The following is a 13,896-nucleotide window of genomic DNA, read 5'->3' as shown; positions in this document are numbered from 1 at the left end:
CAGAATTTTATTCGGTCATATTAGACACAACACAAGACATTTCCAAAGTGGATCAGCTAAGCCAAGTGTTCCGCTATGTCACGATTCCTAAAGATGACAATGATGTGCCCTCAGACGTGCAAATTCACGAGAGTTTCATGGGTTTCCATTCAGTCCACGACCAAAGCGCACACGGCTTAGAAAAAATTATTCTCGAGCTGTTAGAGATGAAAGGAATCTCGGTCAATAAATGCAGAGGACAGGGATACGATGGCGCAGCCACAATGAGCGGGGTCTACTCTGGCTTACAAAAAAGAATCTCGGATAGGGAACCAAATGCAATGTACGTTCATTGCGCTTCTCACAATCTAAATCTAGTTTTAAACGATGCGTGCCAGAATGTGGCAAAGGTGAGAGCGTACTACGATACAGTAGAGAAACTGTATGACTTCTTCAGCGCAAGCATTAAACGTTGGGAAATTTTGGAAGTGCAGTTCAAAGTGGCAGGGCAGCCAACTCTTAAACGTCTATGCCCGACACGTTGGGCATCCAGAAATGATGCGGTGCGCGCCCTTCGGTTTCGTTACCCAGACGTAATGAAAGCGCTCACTAAAATATCCCTGCTGTCCAAAAAACCCAAAGAACGCGCGGAGGCCACTGGTCTCAAAGCCAGCATGGAAAATTTTGAATTTGTGTTTCAAACGGTCATACAGGGTAAAATTCTTGAGTCAGTCCACATTGTTTCCCAACATCTCCAAAAACAAAACGTGGACATACTACAGGCAAGCCAGTATCTCTCAAGTGCGTCTGACAGCCTTGCGTCACTCAGAGGTGAATATGACAGCCTCAAAGAAGCTGCCCAAGACCTGGCCAAATTGTGGGGTATCTCTCCTGTATTTCCCGAGAAACGCAACAGGCGTACGAAAACCTATTTCGACGAATTGTGTGAGGACGAAAGGCTTACGAATGCAGAGGAGAATTTTAAAGTGTCGGTCTTCTACGCCACTTTAGACATAGTCGTTGCGCAGGTGGGTCGCAGGTTTGAAAGCATGCGAGAAGTGGCACGAAGGTTTGGGTTTTTACGCCCCGAGGAACTCATCTCGAAATCCGATGGTGAGTTATATGCATCAGCAAGTACTCTGGCTGCGCAATATAATGACGACTTATCTGCTGATTTTCCTGATCAGATCCTGTCATTTAGAAGCGCATTACTACCCGCTCTAAAAGAAATTGAACGTGGTGGGGTACAAGATTTGGCACGCACTCTCTTTGTGAAACACAGTTCCATATTGTCCAGTCTGCCTGACGTTGCCACAGCTATAAAATTGTTCTTGACCATACCCGTAACCGTTGCAACAGCAGAGAGGTCGTTTTCTAAACTAAAATTGATAAAAACATACTTGCGAAGCACTATGTCGCAAGATAGGCTACGGGGCCTAGCCATCATTTCTATAGAGAACAGGCGCGCTCGCAAGTTAGATTTAAACGGTGTGGTTAGAGACTTCGCTCATAGGTGCGCTAGGAGGAGTGCCCACATATACTCGTATCCAAAGATGTAAATGCTCTGTTTATCATCATTAATGTTACTTTTATTGCTGACTGTTGTTGCTGACTGTTTCATTGTTAGAATTATATGTAATAAATGGATTGGATAGCCTACTCTGTGTACAGAATATTAATGGGTTAACAAAACATCTATATAGGCCTATGGATTAAATGGGCATGGGATGTCAGGGGCTGAGTTGCAGCATCTTTTTCACTATTTTATGCAATCAAAACACACACACACAGGCCTATATATATATTAGGATATATATATAAAGAGAGAGAAGTAGGAGTAGGCTAGTAGTAAGGAGGCCGTGGCAGGTGGCGGTGGGGGGCCCCAGTCTAAGTACCTGCAGGGGGGCCCCAAGTGCTTGTGTTACGCCAGTGATTCCACACCATGTTGTTCAGGGTCAAATTAAAACATTATTTTCGATACCATTTTGAATTAAATATAGTAATTCAATTAAAGTGGAATTAAGTGTATTGTGTCAAAATATTTCACATAACTGTATCAGGTTAGTTGAAAGTAATAATATTAAGTTGAACCACATATTTTGTATTTAAATGTATTATTACAGTTTCAACTAGTTATGGGATGTTGACATAATACATTTAATTGAAGTCAACATTGCAGTTTTTCAGTGTCCATATATAAAGTACAAATATAGAGGCAAAAAGTAAAAGTACTCCTTTTCCAGTATGGCCCATTCAGATTTAAAAATATGAAATGTTTGTATTATAATTATTAATGCAATAATGTCAATGTTCACTTAAAGGTGAAGATAATTGAAATGACTTGATATACTGCTGGGTAGTTCACATAATGATTTATAAGTGGATTTGTATTCCGTATGATAAATCCATACCTGCAAAGTAGTTAGTGACTGAATGTGTAAAAATTGCCTCCAAAATTTTGTAAAGTAAAAGTATTAAGTATATAAGTGTTTGTACTGGGGAGGTGATTTAGCTTAAAAAAGTGTAAAATGTTTGAGCTAATTGCAAAGGAGGTAGATCAGTCCATGGGGAAAGGAATTGAGAAATCAAGCCAAAGCCTTTGTTACCATCTATTAAATATAACCAAAATATATCCAAAATGGCTACATAGGTTAACAGTATGCCGATAACAAAAAGCCATGAAAAAAGTCTGTCACATGGACTGATTTGGATTATGGTACCAGATCACAAAAACGCATATTTATAGATGTAATCCTTCATCATCAATGTTGTCACAGACCACAGCAGTGACACATTTCCCGACACGTGACAGGTAACAACCACATAACTATCGATTTTGAAACCTGTGGTTGCAGCCAAATGTATGTCTTTGTTATTATTTTGAACACTGGATGGCGTGATGGTGCAACAGGGTATTTAAGTGACCTCACAAGGACAGGTGAGAGTGGGGCTGTGATGAGCAAACACATTTTGACAGTGTTGCCATACACACGCAGTTTTTTGGTTTAACGAGTGGTATTTGAAGCTATAACTTTGTCGTCATTGTGGAGCACACGCGTCCAACCAGTAAAACACAGTTTAGCAATCCCTCTGTGATGTTGAATGGACCTGATCTTCTTACAGACCTTGCCGTTGACATCCTTCTGGGTCCCTGACATTCTCTTGGTGCCTGTGCAGTTGCACTTGATGATCCGTTGATATTTACACCATTGCAAAAAACTTCAGTGGTAGTTTCTGATAAAGTAGGATCTTCAGGGAAACGCACAAGCTTAAATCAATACCAGTGTTCCTGCCATGGCTGGTAAAAACAGCGTATTTCTTTTTGTTTCACCAGCGTGAACAGATGCACACTGGGATATATTGTAAGTAATAGGGCTGCAGGCGACAAATACAGCGACAAATATGCTCGTCGGCAAAAATCCCTCCCCACATTACGCCCTGATCCTGAAATGAAAGCTTGAATTGATCGTTTTCTGAGCTCAGAATGATTATATATTACAGGTTTATATATGTTGATACAAAGCTAGGCTACTGCCTGACTCACTGCTGCTGTTTTCCTTCGAGACTGAGTAAGGAACTCACATTCTCGGAAATATAAAGCTCCATGTTTTGTTATGATGGCGTGGATACGGACGCAACTTTTTTCCAGCTGAGTTTGCATGTCACCTCGGGCTCGTCACTTAAATGCTCAGAAGGATCGCACACTTTGGATATCCTGCCCGACAAAATAACTTAAGGAGCAGGCCATGCTCTGAATGAAGTCTGAGGGTATTCCGGCTGACACGTCAGAGCACAGACTAATGATTAGTCGACTAATCGGGGGCAGCCCTAATAAGTGAACAGCACAAACTAAGGCTCATGTTTGCAGGCACTAACTGCTGTTTGTAATAAAGCCAGCTGCAGATATTATAGAAAAATAGGTGTAATTAAAGACCAAAACAGCAGTGAAAATCAACCTTATCAAGACCAAACAATCAAACCAAGACGATATCAACAGTGATTGTGTTGGGTGGCACGTTTAAACATTTTGTACCTCTGAAGAGTTTATAGAAATGGTCAAAAATCCCTCCACAATCCAATTTGTGTAATTTCAGACAAATCATTGTCTGAATTGACAATTTTGTCAACCATTCAGATATGTTGGGGTGAGAGATCAAGTGGCCCCTGTCAAAAATGGCCATGAAAGTTTTTCCATTGCCAAAATGTTGACTGAATTTGGAACGCTTTTTTTTTTTGCCTCTTACCGGAGAAGCTATCACTTTATTGTTCTGATTGAGTCATTAGGGTTTCTAGTTTCAAATGGAACAAGGATCTGCCCACAGCTGATCCCAATTACCAGCGGTCCATCCCGTTTTTTAACCGCTTTGGATAAAAGTGACAGTTATGTTATTATAAAGTGTGTGACAGCGATCTCACTGTCGTAAGCACCGAATCATTGCATACAACAAGTCCGTGTGCTCCCACACATTCTAATAATGATTGTAATCAGTTAGCCTACTTCTCTGTGAGCTCTTTGTGACACTAAAGAACATAAATACGAACGTCTGAAAAAATAAAGTGCTGCATAAACTCCTGTCTGCAAACATATTGGATTTTCCTAGATGGTTGGATGCGGGATGACATGTCAGTCTGTATAACTTCACGTTTACTCCTCCTGGTTGTCCTTTGGTGTTTTACTAGTTTAGTCTATGAAATGTCATTTTTCTTTACAGAAGACTCAGTCACGCTAACTGCTATGTGACACTGTATTAAGCCATAATGGTGCTAACATGCTGTGTTAAGATGGTAATGTGCAACGTGGTCACTATTATTTTAGCACGTTAGCATGATCAACATTTGCAAATCATGACTGAACACAATGTACAGCTTGTCTATAACTAATGGTTAGTTCTGTAGTTCCTTTAATATTAAAAATATTTTGATATTGTTTATTTAATTTGAATAAAGAACAAAATGGTATCTCGAATGTTTGACGTGTCAAAGGTAGCAGAACATTTGAAGATATTGAAATGTTCGATCCATTACCCGTCTTCCTCTGATCATACATACACCAATCTGCTGACTCAAACCTAATGAGAGATGAGACAAACAATAAGTGATGTAAGCAGTATAAATATCTTCCCATTTTCTAAAGATAGAAAATAGTTCATCTCCCTGTAAACCCTTTGTTCCGGTGTTAGTAGGCTGACAATCAATTCATGTGCGGTGCCCCACTAAAATAGTAGTTCTGTTTTTATCAGCCAATAAGCCTAGCTGTGTTGGGAAATTGGTTTATATTTCCATATGACATTGCTAGTTAAACCATTAGATGCTGTGTCCTAAACAAAATGGCTATTTCATTTTATTTGAATGTTTAAAAAATAAGTTCAGTCATGAGACATAATGAAATGGGACACTGTATAGGCTGTTTGATAATTGAGGCCCAGACAATAATCATGCATTATTTACATAATACCATTAATACATATAGAATTGAGAGAGTTCATGTATTATTTAAACATTACAACCCAAAAACACACCCCACACTTCTCTACTCCAACCTTAAATACATAGCTAATGGTCTCACATTTAATTTTTCAGTCTAGAAAAGGTCTTTAAATTGGTAAGATAATTATAAACACAGACATGTATGGGAAATCAAACCTTTGAAGAAGTCCACAGCCTTGTAGTGTTTTAATCTCTGACATACTTTCTGTTGCCTGCAGTGCTTTTTAAAGACAGACAGCATACACCATGTGTGTGTAGTGTTATCAACCTCATAGGTACGATTAACACCAAGTAAGGAGTCATACTCACAGTGGTCAGCAATCAGCATTAAAAACAATAAAGAAAGAAAAACACACAATTTACAAAATACACATCCTGAAGGAGATATAGCAGCCAGGGAAATATTGCACCGTTATTGATAATGGCATATGTATGTTTATATATTGCACATCAATTGTTATTGCACAGCTAGTCAGTTTATTTTTTTGTATGTATGAGGGGTCTACCAGGGGCCATGATGGTTATAGAGTCTGACTGCTGTACCCGCGGTGTCTCAGCCTGTCACTGAAGGAGCTGCACAGTGCGGACAGGGTGTCCTGGAGGGGGTGGGACACATTGTCCATAGGACAGCTTGGCTGCCATTATCCTGTCTCCCACCTCCTCCACAGTGTCCAGAGGACTCCCCAGGACAGAGCTGGCATTCTTCTTTAGTCTGTTCAGTCTCTTCCTTTCAACAGCCGCGAGCTTTAGCAGTGATGATGATATTTAGCTTTTTATTCTTGATTGTAAAATGTGTGGGTGTCTGTGTGTGTTTCAGCTCCAGCAGGGTATCGGCAGGCCCAGTGTGTATCACGCAGTGGTGGTGATCTTTCTGGAGTTCTTCGCCTGGGGACTACTCACCACGCCCATGCTCACTGTGAGTAGCACTGGGCTAAAGAGACGGTGGTCTCACGTTCAGTCAGGATCTGAGCAGCTTATTTGATTCATAAAGAGAGTGGCTGGCTCAGAATCAGCTCCCATGTGGTGAACGTCATGAGAATATATGTATTTTATGTATCTGTAAAGTTTTTACTACATTTTTGGTCAGATCTTAGTTTAAACTAGAAAATTCAGAGACATTTGAAATAGTAAGTTTTGAAAGTGTGAATAAAACTTGGGTGCGCGTCCCGGTGCTAACTTGGGTGGATGTAATTAACGACAAAGATCAAAGCGTTTCCACAGCAGCGCCCTACCAGTGAACAAGACACAGCCTGCCAGAGAATGTATTGACAATATTGTGCTGCATTATTGCTTCTAAGTAAAAAAATGTAACTCCAATCAGATAAATATCCTCCCCAGGGTATTTAGGATACCAGAGGAACACACCTGATGACCCTCGTGTTTGCTTTGATTAAATGAGCATATCGGTGTGACTGTGACACATTTCCCTACATTATGATCACCAAATGATGTTTGAAAAGTGAAAATTGTGGCCTGCCGAACAATAGTTGGAAAAAAACCTCAGAAGATTTTCCAGCTCCTCTCCCCTCTAGCTATGAAGTTTTAACAAGCTCTCCCATACACACCCATTATTAAATGTGAAACAGTGTGACATTTTCACAAAACCTATCTTGGACTATGAAAAAACCGTACCTTGTAATTTTTGTTCTTTGGTAAAGTATGCAGAATCTGTATGGGGTCAAAGTGGGCTGTTCTGTTCAAATTCCTATGGGCTAATGATTGCAGTTTTCTGCGATTTGCGTGAATACGGCTAGGCGAATCTCTTATAAAAGACATAGCACACCGACTCCGGTCGTTCTGCACGTTTAGATGTGTTTTTTTGTGTGTTTCGTGTCCACGCTGCCGGACAAGTAGCATGACAACATTTTTGGTGGACGAAGGAGATTAAGATACTGTAATACTGTTTAAAAGATGTGCAAACTGTTTAAGTAAAGTTGATAAATCTCCACTTAGTATGTGTTATCCTGCAATAATTATCTGTTAATTGTAATAAAGTGTAAATGAATTGACATGATGACTGCAAAAGCTAGAATGGAACCAGCAACCTTCTGATGGAGAGAGCAATGCAGCACCACAGAGCCACAGTCACACCTGGAATAGGTGGTGTGGCTGGCTGCTTTAAAGGGTACATAAACAGTGGGGGCTTGAAGGGGGAAAAATGCTTAAATGTTTTTATTTGTCAACCTAAGAGATGTTTTCCTAAGGTATGCACCAATTGAAAAAATGTCGGCCGATGTTTTACTATGTAAACTGTAATGGTAGCACAATGCAGACTAAGGCAGTCTATCCCTTTAAGAGAGAGAGTGGGGGATCCCTGTGTGCATGTGTAAGCGCTAGAGAGAGGTTGAGCGAGCCATAGTAAGTTTCTGGAAGTTAACGGTAGTTGCAGCAAGTATAACAAAGTCCCAAATATAAGCGACGGCCTCCCAAGAACACTGAATGATGGATTTCATTTACAGATCCTGCAGACACCCGGTACACAGGGCAGAAGTCCTGCAGCAAGCGCAGCGTGCAGCAGCAGCTCCTCACATGCCCCTTTTCCACCAAACCGGATCAAGATCCGATCTTTTGCTTTTCTGGTTCTAGCCCAGCGGTTCCCAAACTTTTTTTGCGGCGCACCCCCTTCTATGTCCCAACCGGGTTGACGCACCCCCCAAAAAAACGCAACAAAGCTTTGTTTTATCGCCATATAAAGACTCATGTTTAATCATGCGCATATAACCAGAACACGCATGATGATAACAACAACAAAGTTTCAATATAATGCAACTAAGAAAAATTGCAGCAATATTAAATGACCGTGGAGCTAACATCAACATCATCATAACACAACGGTTATGGAGATTACAACGACAGTACATTGAATTAAATTGCAATGAAGTTACAAATGATCCACAACATTAAAGAGCATGGGCTCAGAAACAGATCAAATAAATAAAAATGAGGATCAATCTGAAACTTTTCAAGTGTTACAATAAAATGACACACGATCCACAACACAAGTAACAAAGAGAATAGTGTTGAACTTTCCTGTCACTGTCCCAGACTGTAGTCGAGGAGAACAGGGGAAGACTCCCTGTAGTCTTCCAGGGTCGAGGTTCAATAACCCACTTTGCAAAATAAGGCAGGGAGGCTAGCTTTTCTTGGGAGGCCGTGGCATTTATTCAGGTTTTTAACTTACAGGAAAAACACTTAATGGACATACTTTTTCTGCTGCTTCCTTTTTTATCTTCTCCAACAAAACCAACCCACGCTCGCTCACCCCTTCCTCTACCATGCCCACCCACACATGCACACGCCACACCCCTCTCTCTCTCTTAAAGGGATAGCAATCTGACTGCATGACCCTTATAGCATAACACTACCCCCACTCTGGATGGCAATTTCACACAATTCTAATCCAGCACAGTAAATTACATGACCAATACCTAAAATGCATACTGATGAACATCCACATCTGCATTGAGTCCATTTACAAGTGGGAGATAGAAAAAGGGTACAACATTTCAGTGCAGAAATGCAGCTGCATAGCAGTCTTTGTGTGCACATACCACCATGGAGCATAAGGAAACCCTAAACAAAAGGCATAGCTGAGCTCTAAAATAGCAGTCAGAAGGCATTCAAAACATAAATTCTCCATTAAATGTACAACCTCAAATGGAAATATCAAAGACAGAAATATTACTTTAGTCCCATATAGTTATCAGCCTGCTCTCCTCAAGTTTTTTTCCTTTCTATGTATGAACGTATGAAACAGTAACATTTAGCTTGGACATTAGTAAACAACATAACAGTCCTTTAACTGTGGGGCTTAGTGCCTCACCTATTCACTGTACCAGACAGGTGGTCCTCTGTTGCGGCCCATCTGTGGCAGGGCTTCATCTGAAGCTATGGCAGCCACCAGGAAGTGTATGCTAACTTGGCGTTGGTTTATCTGGACAGGGAAGATAGCTTCACCGAGTACAGGTATGTCACCCGGACCGATACCAACAACGGACGTAACAACTGATTGCTGGAGAGGAGGCCGGACCTCTGGGTGAATAGCTTCGTAGTGATGCAGAGCCAACACACTTTCCAAAACAGCACACACTTCCAGTTTGTTTATAAGCATGAGAATGCTCATTTCTTGATTCTGTGTTTTAAGGTGGAGCACAGTGGGGTCAGTAATTTCAGGAAATGCTGAAAACACTTGGGCTTTTGTCGTTTTCTTTGGTGAGAGGCAATTTCTCCTCATGTGACCTAATGCTGAACAGTTATGACAACGAATCTCCTCCCAGTTGATGTCTTTACGGCCTTTTTGTTTGTTGGGTGTGACATTTGGGTTAGAGAAGGTGTGTTGGGGATATGGGCTGGAGTTTGGGCTTCCATCTGGGTCCCACGGATGTGGCTGCCGTCTCAATCGGCTCCTCCTCTGCTATTTTCCCGATGACAGCAGCACGGGGCCTCCCTTCAGTGATGTTGTGTGCCCCTGGGTGCATGCGGCTAGTGACATAAAGCGCAGCCTGCTTGGTGGTTTCATGGCGGCGTGCAATGTCATATGCTTGGGCTGGTGTCTGAGGCCGCTGCTCCAACAGTTTTTGTACCATTTCTGCATCTCCTACAGCATTAGTGAAAACTTCAACGCCTATCAAATCCTGTTCAGTCTCATTCCTGTTACTGTAGGCTGCAGACACTTTCCCATAAATGTCATCTCTCAAAACATGAAGAGCCTCACCCATTTTGGGGACATGCTGTCTTAATTCAATAGCCACTGCTGCTGCATGCTGTATACGGTCTCTAGTTCCTTCAGCAGGTGGCGGTAGTCCCACTGCGAAGACCTGGGATTTCTGTAGACAATTGCCCCTGCAGCACCCACAAGGCAAAACTTCAATTGGATAGCCATTTCTGACCAACAATTAGTTTTAGCGCAGCTCTCAAACCTGTGCAGGAAGTCTTTCCAAGGTGTTGTGCCATCATACTGGCCAGGGCGCAGTGTTGGGACTCTTTCTCTCTGTTCGCAGCCCTCCTCACCCTCTGAAGAATCCTGGCAGTGTGCACAGCGAGGCTGGCGTGCACGAGATTTTGGCCGTTCATGTTTAGGGAAATAGCACTTTAATTGCAGGGTCTGACTATGCTATTCTTCTGGTGACAGCCTATAGCAAGCCTCTAAAGTTGGGTTACAGCAAGTGGTGTGCAGCCCTGGGCATGGGGGACATGGAAGGTAAAGGACTGGCGTGCGATGTATGAATCCTCCCATATATCCAGGGGTAAAGGGGTTGTAATAGTAGCAGTCATACACCTGTCCCGCACCCTTGACGGCGTGGCATGAGCTTGGGGGCTATAAACGTTGTCGCATGGGAATCGGCCTTGTATTCCACGGTCTTGAAGGCCGTAGCTGGGCCCGCTAGCCTCAGCAAAAGGGTTTGTGCTTGAAAATCTTGGACTGGGCTCATTGTCACATATGAAAGGGTTATGATGTCCATACCCTTTATTTCTGTTCTTAACATTGTCCATTTTAAGTTATACCAGTGTCTCTGTAGCAGTTAGACTCATGAACGGGTTGAGATAGCTTGTTTGCGTTAATGGCCGCCCTTTAGCTTAGCTTGTAGCCGCATAAACTTGCTAATTAGCACGGCAAATCTCACGGTTTATTTACTCTGTTTATGTGCTCACCACTGCCTTTATGTTGAATATGAAGGTCCCGCCGTGGTCGCCAATGTTGAACTTTCCTGTCACTGTCCCAGATTGTCTCTCTCTTAAAGGGATAGCAATGTGACTGCATGACCCTTATAGCATAACAATAGGCTCAGAAATATAAAATAGGCTTAAATTAAAAGAGGATAAAGAGGATCCATCTGGAACTTTTCAAGCGCAGCTCAAAAGTCGCTCAGCCTGCAGCAAGAGAGGGAGCGGGGGTGGGAGACGGGGAGGATGATGTGTGAGTATTCCCAGTAAGCCTATATTTGTAACAATAATATCAATACCGACAAATACTTACCCATATTAATGCGACGGGTGGGCTTGCATCTTGGCACAAAGCTCTCCGAAGTTAGACAACTCAGAGAGAGTTGAGAGAGAGAGACACTGGAAAGCAGGAACTTAATGGCAAAACAATTGGTTTTTTTTATTATTCGGAGTTACGGCCGGAGAATTGACAAGACATTTACTGTAGACACGAGTTGCCACAGCAGTTGACAAACCAACTCTGAAGATCTCGACAATAGGAAGAGGTTTTAACTAGTTCCAAATGCATGATCAACATTCTCAGAGCAGCAGACTAAACAAGTTTGGACAATATGTTTAACTTAAACTGTCATCTAGGTCACAAATAAGGTGTTTACCGGAGCATAGTGGGCCAGATAAACTGGCGCTAGCTGTCCCTAAATAATAAAGCCAATCTTAGGTCAGCATGAGCTTGTACCCACTGTGGGAACAACAAGGCTTCTGAAGCCCAGGCTGCCCCTCCTTAATGAAGATAACAGCACCTTCAAGGCCGTAGAGCCAGGTCAGAGGAGGACAGAGAGAAGAGATTCAAATGAGCTAAAGATTTACAAGCTTACACAACATATTCCCTAACAGTTCCTCTGTTTTTATCAATGTTGATAACTTAATAAACCGTAATCTAATAATACCTTTGTGTGGACTTGTAAAAATGAGACTCTTCAGAAAGGTTGTAGGCATTCTAGGCATTCTACTTCACATTGTATTGCATCACAGTATCAAAACATTCATGATTGAAACATTCAATCACAATGACTGACGCACCAGTCACAATAAAACTCATCTTCAGTGTTCTGGAGCATCTTTTTTAAAGCACAGTGATAAACATACATGAAATTCGCAGTTACAAAACATAAGCATTTAAAGTTTTAATAAGTTTAGTCATTAATTATTTGTTGTCGTTTATCTTTATCAGATTATCATTAATTGTTTTACGTATTTATTTACTTTAAAGTTATACATTTATAAATCAAAACTGAGCTACAGTTGTACGCTGAACACTAGTCAGCATATCATTAACATTACTTAATTCAGGCTACAGTTAAAATCAATCAAAGCATAAATTGTAAGGCTGAAGTGCCACTCCACCTATGAATACAATTACGTTTATTTTGCTCAAAATAAAAATCAATCAAAGCTATTTCATTCTAGTCAAAGTCAAAGACTCTGAAAAGGATCAACACACACAGGGCTCCTGGACCTGATGGCATCCCTGGCCGTGCTCTCAAGGTGTGTGCAGTTCAGCTGGCAGATGTGTTCACAGACATTTTCAATAGGTCACTTCTCCAGTCTGTAGTCCCCACATGTTTTAAAGAGTCCATCATTGTCCCTGTCCCCAAAAAGACAAAACCTATCTGCCTCAATGACTACCGCTGTGAAAAAGGCCCTCTCACTTGGACTGTTCCGTTTCCCCCCCTTTAGTTTGGATTAGTCCATGTAATGGTTTGGCCCAATATCTAACGTCTCCGTAGTTGGTGACGAGAGCTGTGAGTTCCTGCTGCTGTATTTCCAGTTTACCTGTGTTAGTGTGCGTCCATTAAGATGTAAGTACTGTTAAGTTGATATGTGTTTTGTATTGACTGTGTTATAAGAATGTATGATGTATGTAGGAGAAGTTGAGAGTTTGCAGCTGCAAGAGCTAACTAGCCATGCGCTCATTTCTGCAAGTCATGCTAACCTCATTCTGCCAAATGGGCACTATTTAAATATCCCTGAGTTGGGATTTGACATGAAGAATCTTAATATTTACCCTGTTGGTTATGTGTGATATTAAGTTAAGAAATCTAGCTGTAATAATGAATAGTTCCATGAACATGTGCCTGCTACATTTTCTCATAGAAGCTACTGTGGCTACAGCCATTGCCTTATGTTGGAGTGCCATCTAGTGGCCAAGTTTGTATTGCAGAAGATTGCAAGTTGAGTTGATCTGTTAGCCATGCAATGTTAGTAATACTTATTATTGTATCCTTATTTCAGAAACCACACACACACACACACAAGCAAATGCATGTAAAGAAAGTTTAATAAAGAAAGAAAGAAGATAACAACGTGATTTACTGTCACTCAATGGTGGATTGGCATCTGGAACATTAGTTTATAATAGACGACGGACAAAGTCATCCAGTCTAATTTTCATGGTCCTTCGAGCCGGATCTGATTCATCATTGATAAAGATGTATGCGATGTCAGAAGACCCGAACAGTGCGCGTGCCAGGAGGAAGACTACCCTCCCCGCGTACCTGGAAAGCTACGATCTCACAGCCCTCAGGAGAACATCCAGACCTCCACTTCATTCACTATACGGCCACAGGCATGAGGATGAAGAAGCAGAGGAGCATGAAGGAGCAGTGGGTGGTAGGCGTTCACCATCGCCCATCAGTCAGTGCAGCCTTCAAGACCTTCATACAAGGGATGAATGGAATCCCAAGGATGATGAGTCCACTGAGAAGG

At 41.7% G+C, this 13,896-nt stretch overlaps 1 protein-coding gene across 1 annotated transcript in view; it reads left to right on the top strand.

Annotated features, from left to right (window-relative positions):
* The window catches only part of mfsd14ba (major facilitator superfamily domain containing 14Ba), a 55,786-nt gene that overhangs the window by 4,120 nt on the left and 37,770 nt on the right, over positions 1–13,896 (top strand). The window contains exon 2 of the mRNA XM_063889920.1: positions 6,284–6,382. Coding sequence (XP_063745990.1) covers positions 6,284–6,382 — 99 coding nt within the window. The remainder of the gene's footprint in view (positions 1–6,283; positions 6,383–13,896) is intronic.

The sequence above is a fragment of the Eleginops maclovinus genome, chromosome 8 (genome assembly GCF_036324505.1).
Source record: "Eleginops maclovinus isolate JMC-PN-2008 ecotype Puerto Natales chromosome 8, JC_Emac_rtc_rv5, whole genome shotgun sequence".
Taxonomy (NCBI): Eukaryota; Metazoa; Chordata; class Actinopteri; order Perciformes; family Eleginopidae; genus Eleginops; species Eleginops maclovinus.
The sequence above is the reverse complement of the archived record's forward strand: the minus strand, read 5'-3'. Positions and strand labels throughout refer to the sequence as shown.